At 37.4% G+C, this 7,544-nt stretch overlaps 3 protein-coding genes and 1 long non-coding RNA gene across 17 annotated transcripts in view; 3 read left to right on the forward strand and 1 right to left on the reverse strand.

Annotated features, from left to right (window-relative positions):
• The window catches only part of LOC116776693 (copper-transporting ATPase 2), a 30,601-nt gene extending 28,150 nt beyond the window's left edge, over nucleotides 1-2,451 (forward strand). For 12 of the 13 annotated variants that reach the window (XM_061525629.1, XM_061525623.1, XM_061525625.1 and 9 more), the window contains 5 exons: nucleotides 44-154; nucleotides 426-575; nucleotides 863-933; nucleotides 1,064-1,213; nucleotides 2,057-2,451. In XM_061525629.1, coding sequence (XP_061381613.1) covers nucleotides 44-154; nucleotides 426-575; nucleotides 863-933; nucleotides 1,064-1,213; nucleotides 2,057-2,150 — 576 coding nt within the window. In that variant the 3' untranslated portion in view covers nucleotides 2,151-2,451. Of the gene's footprint in view, nucleotides 1-43; nucleotides 155-425; nucleotides 576-862; nucleotides 934-1,063; nucleotides 1,214-1,687; nucleotides 1,730-2,056 lie in introns of all 13 variants that reach the window. The other variant, XM_061525634.1, reaches the window with a different exon arrangement.
• Nucleotides 176-5,954, reverse strand: LOC133319825 (uncharacterized). Of its 2 annotated transcripts, none has more exons than XR_009753313.1 (5): nucleotides 5,791-5,954; nucleotides 4,461-4,774; nucleotides 1,671-2,393; nucleotides 1,056-1,265; nucleotides 176-948 (listed from the first exon to the last, which is right to left on the reverse strand). It is a non-coding gene; the product is annotated as an uncharacterized LOC133319825 (long non-coding RNA). The 2 variants fall into 2 exon arrangements; XR_009753314.1 differs by lacking the exon at nucleotides 5,791-5,954 and adding an exon at nucleotides 5,558-5,750.
• On the forward strand, nucleotides 2,896-3,513 carry LOC133319824 (uncharacterized). The gene has a single exon (XM_061525636.1). The coding sequence runs from the start codon at nucleotides 3,190-3,192 to the stop codon at nucleotides 3,511-3,513; it is 324 nt and encodes a 107-aa protein (XP_061381620.1). The 5' UTR covers nucleotides 2,896-3,189.
• On the forward strand, nucleotides 3,677-4,843 carry LOC116776695 (uncharacterized). The gene is made up of 3 exons (XM_032669950.2): nucleotides 3,677-3,822; nucleotides 4,014-4,113; nucleotides 4,529-4,843. Exons 2-3 carry the CDS (start codon nucleotides 4,038-4,040, stop codon nucleotides 4,789-4,791), a joined length of 339 nt encoding a protein of 112 aa, XP_032525841.2. The 5' UTR covers nucleotides 3,677-3,822; nucleotides 4,014-4,037; the 3' UTR covers nucleotides 4,792-4,843.
• Nucleotides 5,955-7,544: the final 1,590 nt, after the last annotated feature.

Raw genomic sequence — 7,544 nt, forward strand, 5'->3', positions numbered from 1 at the left:
CTCTTCAATAATGTATCCAATGACGTCACTTCCTGTGCCCCAGGTGGGTGACGGTGTCAATGACTCCCCGGCGCTGGCTCGAGCTGATGTCGGTGTAGCCATCGCCAGCGGTACGGACGTGGCCGTGGAAGCAGCCGATTTAGTGCTTATGAGGGTACGAACAAACACACACAAGATTAAATAACACTTATATTTTCGAATGTACTACGCCTATTTAATTATTTTTAAAAATTACATACTCCCGACGTTTCGAGTACTTCACTCCGACAGACAGACAGACGAGATGAAAAACAATTAAATATAATAAAATAAGGCAAAGTCATCCGAAAATATTAGTTTGATTCACATGAATACTCGGCGAGGTCTTAGGCCTGGTACACACGAGGTTAGCGAAACATGTGCATGAAGTAACCGGTTGTTATCAGAGCGACCTGCTGGACGTGGTGTCGTGCCTGCAGCTGTCGCGGGTCACGGTGCGCCGCATCAGGATGAACTTCGTGTTCGCTTCCGTCTACAACCTGCTGGGCATCCCGCTGGCCAGCGGAGCCTTCGCGCTCTACGGCCTGCAGCTCCAGGTGAACACACGCCGCTTCCGGGGCGCCAGTGACGTGTAACACGTGATGGGCACTGTTCCAATACGCATACAAGTGGCGCCATCTGTGCCGAACTAACTATAATACAATCCTTAGAAGTATTTTTACGACTGATTATAATAATTATAATAAGGAACCATTGTGATTATGCAATGGTAACATTTAAGTATATATACGGCTATATATAACTTCAGCCGTCTTGTAAGACATCACCGGGAGCAGCCCTGGACATGGGAGTCAACATTAACATCATATATAACGTGTTTCAGCCGTGGATGGCGTCCGCTGCTATGGCCATGAGCTCGGTGTCCGTGGTGTGCTCCAGCCTGCTGCTGAAGACGTATGTGTTAGGAGACTGTCGGGAAACAAAATGTTTATTATACTATACCTGCCATTAGTTCTATAATAAAATTAGTAATAAAATAGCTGATGAATTATTTGACTAATAAACGAAAAACTCACGATCTCAGCTTCAGGAAGCCGACGATGGAGCAGCTGAAAACTCCAGAGTATCTCCAGTCCTTACACCAGGAACAGCTGGAGCAGCTGGAGGCGGTGGCGGTTCACCGCGGCCTGGACGAGAAGTTGGACCCTCAGGACAAAGGCACGCCTCTGGCCAAGTGAGGACATCGCCACATACATATACTCTCACCTCCCGCCTTCAGCGTTGCACTAAAAAATGACAGAAGTTTTTTGTATAATAGTTAAACTGAATACAGCGAGTTTTGAGTTTAACACATTAATTTTAACCTTTGAACTGTCTGTTCGTAGTGAACGGACACATCTGGTAAGGTTACCCGTCTAACATGAGATGAGATATCTTAAAAATGAATCTCTATATTTCTATATATATAAATTTCCTTACAAAAATGTCAATACAATAGACAAGAAGCTTATTGTAGTTATATGTGTGTATGTTTGTTCCGACGTATATAACAAACGTCACTCTTACTATTTATAATTATCAATTTGACTAAATCATGAATCGGTAGACATATATAAGCATTAGTTAGATTCCTATCTCTGTCTATCTCTGCTTATCTCTGCCTATCTCTGTGTATCTCCGTGTATCTCTACCTGTCGCTCTCTCACAGAAGTCGCGTCTCTCTCACGTCGCCGCTCGTAAAGTGCTGACGGTAATAATCATTATATATTATTTCCTTTCAATGTGTGCGTCCCGTGTGTCGGCTTCGTGTGAGTTATTTTCTCAATTCCTGTTAAAATTATGATTTTTGTGCATTTATTATAATTTATAATATATATATATATATATTTGTCCAGCTTTTTATATAGCACTTTGTGTATTTTCTAACACGTGTTCCGCACTATGTATGTTATATATACAGGGTGTTGTTCGGGATTTTTTTTCTGATTCCTTTGTGTCCGCACGTGATATAGTTTTGGTTCTCGCTGCTCCTCCACACACGTGGTATTGTTGTAATGTATTTTCCTTATTCGATCAGGTTGTTCACCCGCAGCAAGTCCACCGACGACTTCCTCCTGCGCGAGGAGGACGACCTGCTGACCGTCTCCTTCATACCGAAGAGGTCGAGCTAGGAGCAGCTGTCCACAGCTGATGTCACGTTACCAATGTTATGTACAAAATATATACCTGATTTATATAAAAAATATATTATTATTTGGTATCGCAAGTGAGGCTAACGTCGTGGCCGCCGTCTCAACCCCTACGGGTGTGGTTTCTGTTATCTATGCCCGTAGCGAGTGTTGCGTGCAGAGCCCCATACGTCTACAGACTGTCTGATCAGTATTGCTGTGTGTGTGTCTTTTCGAACTTTACTCCTGTAAATATATAGATGTGTATTATATTTTTGTATGGAAATAAATTATATATACAATCTGTGCGTGGTTGATTTTTTTTATATCCCTCCAAGGCTTTCCGTTGGTCTATCGCATGTCGCGTTACAGGCTGGGTTCGCGTCCGCTGGTCTTATTGGACATAATTTAAATCATCATTGACTGATGCGCGTTTTATTCTCACGGCGGACTATATCTCGTCCGGCATCTCGTCTATACATTATCTATACTAACTAATATAATTATCAAATCGTATTAATTTAATTTCTTATTCCCTGAACTTGATAGTTTCGCCAACATTTGCAACTAACTATTTTTATTAGTTTCTCATTTTATAGTTCCGTGATTATATTCCTCATTCTTTTTATACAGATCATTAGATTATAGAGAGTTATACTCCCATAGTCCCAAAAAAATCGTCTTTGATTTCGAACCCGCTACCGCCGGGATGTCGCGAGCCGGTTGGTAACAACTGAGCTATCGGGACAGTTGAGTAGTGTAAGTGAAGTGAGAGGCAACGATACATAGAATATTTTAAACAGTAAATATATAATTCGTTATTGTTATTTAAACACGTTTGTGTTTGTTATACGATCACGGAAACTGATGATTATATTGGAAAGGCGACCACGTAAATATGGAACGGATATGGGGTTGATGACCTTTGAATTTTAGGGAGAATATCAAAACTTATAAACTAGTTAACATTCAGGCGTTGCCATCTCGAAGATGTCGGGAAAAACGTCAATTTTGGCTCAATTATATTATTTACGATATTACAATGAATTTAGAAGAAATGTACACAGTACTGCGCGGGGCCAGCAGAGGACAAGGAGTTGAGTTTGACGTGGTGATGAAGTGGTTCGAAGCTTGCAGCATCATAGACGGAAGGTTCATCACACAGGAGCTGTTCGTACATTCCTACGAGCGTCTCGCGCCTAACAGAGAACACCTGACGATGGTTAAGTTCATACAGCTGGTGGGTATACTGTCCAGGGAGTCGAGACGAGACATCCGAGTGCTCTTGAACAGATTTGAGAGCGTCAAACCCGTTATAATAAGTGAAATACAAGAAATGAGAAGGACATGGAATAATGAGATCTAAGACTTTAGAGTAACTAACATTTTTCGGATACACTACGAGTGCTTTACTTTTGGTTATAACTACATAATCCCGACGCTTCGGTTACTTTTCAGCATCCGCGATCACGGGCAGACGAATTTCAACCGAAAATAAATCACGCTAGAACACGAAATAGTTTCTTAACCGGGTCACACACCGACACTAGACGCGCTCCGGCAATCGCGATTGAAAACTAAAATAATATTTCGTATTGTGTTTCAAATTAATAAATCCGTGTAAAGGAAATGTCTCCATTTTTTAAATATTCATAAGTTCAGGGAAACTCATAAGGTAAACAGATATTATATATTAGAAAAATACTAAATTATCTGTTTGTGGTCGCTTGTGACTATAACACACAAGCGCAGTTTACGTATACAGTGACGTTCGTAGAATAACATTAAAAAATATACACATGTCAATTATTGTCAGGACATAAACAAAGCGAGAAAATAAATTGTTAGTAATATATTGTATTGCAGTCCGATTTGGATTAGTTTTGTGTCATGGAGGACGCGTTCAGGAAGCTGGAGAGAAAAAACCAGAACTCGGTCGACAATCTGGTGCAGTGGATGAAGGATTGTGAGTAACAGAGGTCAATGACCTCCGGAGGGGATTCCCCACGCGTGGCCGTTTGAAATACAGGGAATATTAAAGACTACAATTTATGTATTTGCTGCCTGGTTTTTCCGTCCAATATTTATTAATTTTGACGTAACATCATATTAATGGCACGGAATTCTTGTTTGGAAATCTGTAATGTTTGTTTTTTAGGTAAAAATTTAAATTTTTACACCAATTTCCATGTAATGCTGACGAATATTTTTATTTATTTGTTACGTTTATTAAATATGATTAATATTTTAATTATAAACTACGTCATTAATAAGAAAAAAGAGTATATTCTAAAATAACGTAAAGCATCTTACCAGAGATTCTGTTGAGGAGTTTCCTTGAGCACAATTGATGTTTGGTAAATGTGATTAACATATTACAGCTAAAATAGTGGACGGCGCAAAGGTCACCGAGGAAAAGGCGAGGCACCTCTTTGATGACGTTAAAGACGCTTCCAACGTCGAGCTGGCCAAGTTCCAGGAAGCCATTGGCAAACTGGCGAACGAACAGAAGAAATCTATTGAGGATTTCTCCAAAACACTTGCAGCAGAGGCACCCAAGTTTCTGGAGGCAGCCATGGCAGCAGCGACCGCTGCCGCCGCCGCCGCAGCGAGCACGTTCAAGGAAGCTTTGAGCAAAAAATAAATACGTCAAAAACATGTTCTTATTAATAAACACGTGCCCTTCCCTTCTCTGATGTCGTGGGATTTTTATTTCGGACTAAAACTTCTATAAATTTCATCTAAGTTCTTTCCTTATTTTAAACAAGTAAATACATAAATAAAGTTACGTTTTTTTAGCAGGTCTCAAATTTATATAGTACTTATCAATAACCTTTTTGTTTTTTTATATTTAAGCTTAGAATATATGTGTGATGGGATGAACGCTGTTTACTAAACAGATTAAATTACATCATCCAGTAGCGGGACGTCGCGACTTGAGAGGATTATATATTGATGTATCTTTGGTTTCCAACAAGACTATACTATGGTTACCAAGAGTACGTGTTGTATAAGAATGTAAAGAGAAACAATACAACTAGTTACAACTACAGTTCAACTACATCTATAGTTAACAATTACACCGGAAACGGTATTTTAAACGTTACAACAGGAAAAGTCGACATAGTTCACGATAAATCTCATATAAACGTAACTTGGTCAAAGTTAAATTACGATGTTATGACTAACGACTCAGAGCGCGGCTCAGACCCACAAACGTAATATAAGGTGTGATTTACCTAATCGTGTACATTTATAATAATATTTTTACTGAAAATTCTTAAAACAGAGGCAGAGAAAACGTTTTAAAAACCTCTCCCATCTTTGGTGATAAGGAATCTTCGTATCCTTTCTCTGTACATTAAATTGTCTGTTATCTGCTTTTCTCTTTTGAGTCTGGGTACACAAACCTTTGACTAGCTCTCTCATACTTGTGACAAAATACTGACCCCAAGCCAGTACAACCACACTGCAGACGGAGCGTTTCTATTTTCATTCATTAAGCTCCTCACTTATAGTATTAACGTATGTCATTGAATGAAAAACGTGAAAAAGATCGTATTTAGTGTGACACAAACCAGTGTTAAGGATACATGATTATTTTGAATAGCACTTTAGTTTAAATTAGTAAGTAACCACTAACCACTATCTGGAGATGTGACAGGAATTCACAATAAAAATAATTTAAAAAAACCTTCTAAATTAAATAAAACTTGTATGGTCGTTTGAAACGAAAATGATGGAAGTGTCAACCACAAGAAGTTTGTGCGAATGTAACAAATAACGTGACCACAGAAACGATAATGACACAGAGAATGATACGTAACGTATGCATACAGACAAGCAAACTATATATACATATAAATGTGTAATCATTATGTTTCATCATCACGTCGAGTAATAATGTAATCCGGATAATAATAACTATATGTTTAATTTAAAAATAGATTTTATAGCCATTATAGATATCAATATATTATATATTGTGGGACTCGTGTCCGTCTATCATAAAGCAAGACAGATTATTATAAAACTTTTGATTTAGATAATGTTTTCGCTAGATATCATTAATATAAGGAAGATATTTGCTGCTGAAAAAAAATCTACGTGCTGTATTCAGCCAAGCTGTCCTCGTCACACTACACACGGAGAGTTAACAGTTCCTCATTCCTTGATCTATTCGTGTGTAGTCAGACTGATCTTAGCTATAACATCGAAATTATTCAAGATTATTTAAATTTCGTACAACGTGAATACAAAAGTTTTTAAAACAGGAACTTTGTAATAAAATTAAATCACTGATGTAACTCTAATTCATGTTGATACAAAAACGCTATTGAATTCCTACATAATGCTTACATGTGTACAGATTCCAAAAAAGTATTGAGTATCAACTGCTATTAAATCGGTAGTCGTTAAAGATAATTTATTTCCTTATTATTTACTCAACATTAATATTATACTAATCATAAATTGTGTTAGTGTCGGTCAAAAAACATACATTTTGATATCAAAACGCATAAATCTCAGGTTTACAGCAATGAGACTAAAATAATAAGATTGTCGTCAATGGCACCAACAGTTGCACAACAGATATCAAAAGGAAAATTACGCAACATTTCATTTGGTATCGCAATTTTAATTAACATATTGGCTGTATGTTTTGAAGCGTTTCTCTTGAATATATATCAAGGTTAGTTATTTAAATTACTTAACATATTTACATCCAAGTTTCAACGGCTCTATGACGTCATCACAACAGCGGCAACCTTCACAATGAACTTCTATCAAGAAGAATGTCATTAATAACCTCTCGCTTAGAGAAATGTACTAAAGTAATTATGTCTATTCAATTATTCTAAGTCGTTAACTTTTTATGTATATGCCTTTGTACAATTTCTATCAAAATCGGTGCAGGTTATTAGACCAATCAAATTATATAATTGTACTTAAAATAAATGCTTTATTATATAGATAATCTATAGGAGTTTTTTAAAAGGACGCTTTAATTGTATTTATATTAATGTAAGCGTTGAGAAAGATACATAAAATATATATTTAATAGCTGCCTGTTCATGGATTATGTTATTGTAATTGATCCAATACAACTACTGTGTATAAGTTTGCGTGTTTGTCTGATAGCTTTTGAGGGATAATCTCCGAAACTACCAAAGGGATATCAACAGAGCTTTAATTATCATGGTGGGCTTCACTAAAACAATAACTATTGTTTAATTAACGTAAATTAAGAAAGTTATCTATTTTTTGGGTTAAAAAATCAAACGTCTAGCCTTACTCTATCCTTAAAGCGGCTTCGGATTGGACTACAGTGATGGATATATATGAGAAACAATACAATATCCCAGAGGGTATTTGCGCGCGGCCTCCAGACCAGAC

The sequence above is a fragment of the Danaus plexippus genome, chromosome 30, assembly GCF_018135715.1.
Source record: "Danaus plexippus chromosome 30, MEX_DaPlex, whole genome shotgun sequence".
Lineage (NCBI taxonomy): Eukaryota > Metazoa > Arthropoda > Insecta > Lepidoptera > Nymphalidae > Danaus > Danaus plexippus.

What these genes read in the sequence shown, in the direction of transcription:
- LOC133319824 (XM_061525636.1), top strand. Translation starts at nt 3,190, where the DNA reads ATGAATTTAGAAGAAATGTACACAGTACTGCGCGGGGCCAGCAGAGGA.
- LOC116776695 (XM_032669950.2), top strand. Translation starts at nt 4,038, where the DNA reads ATGGAGGACGCGTTCAGGAAGCTGGAGAGAAAAAACCAGAACTCGGTC. An exon ending in GGTGCAGTGGATGAAGGATT is followed by an intron (nt 4,114 to 4,528) that starts GTGAGTAACAGA and finishes AACATATTACAG; the next exon opens with CTAAAATAGTGGACGGCGCA.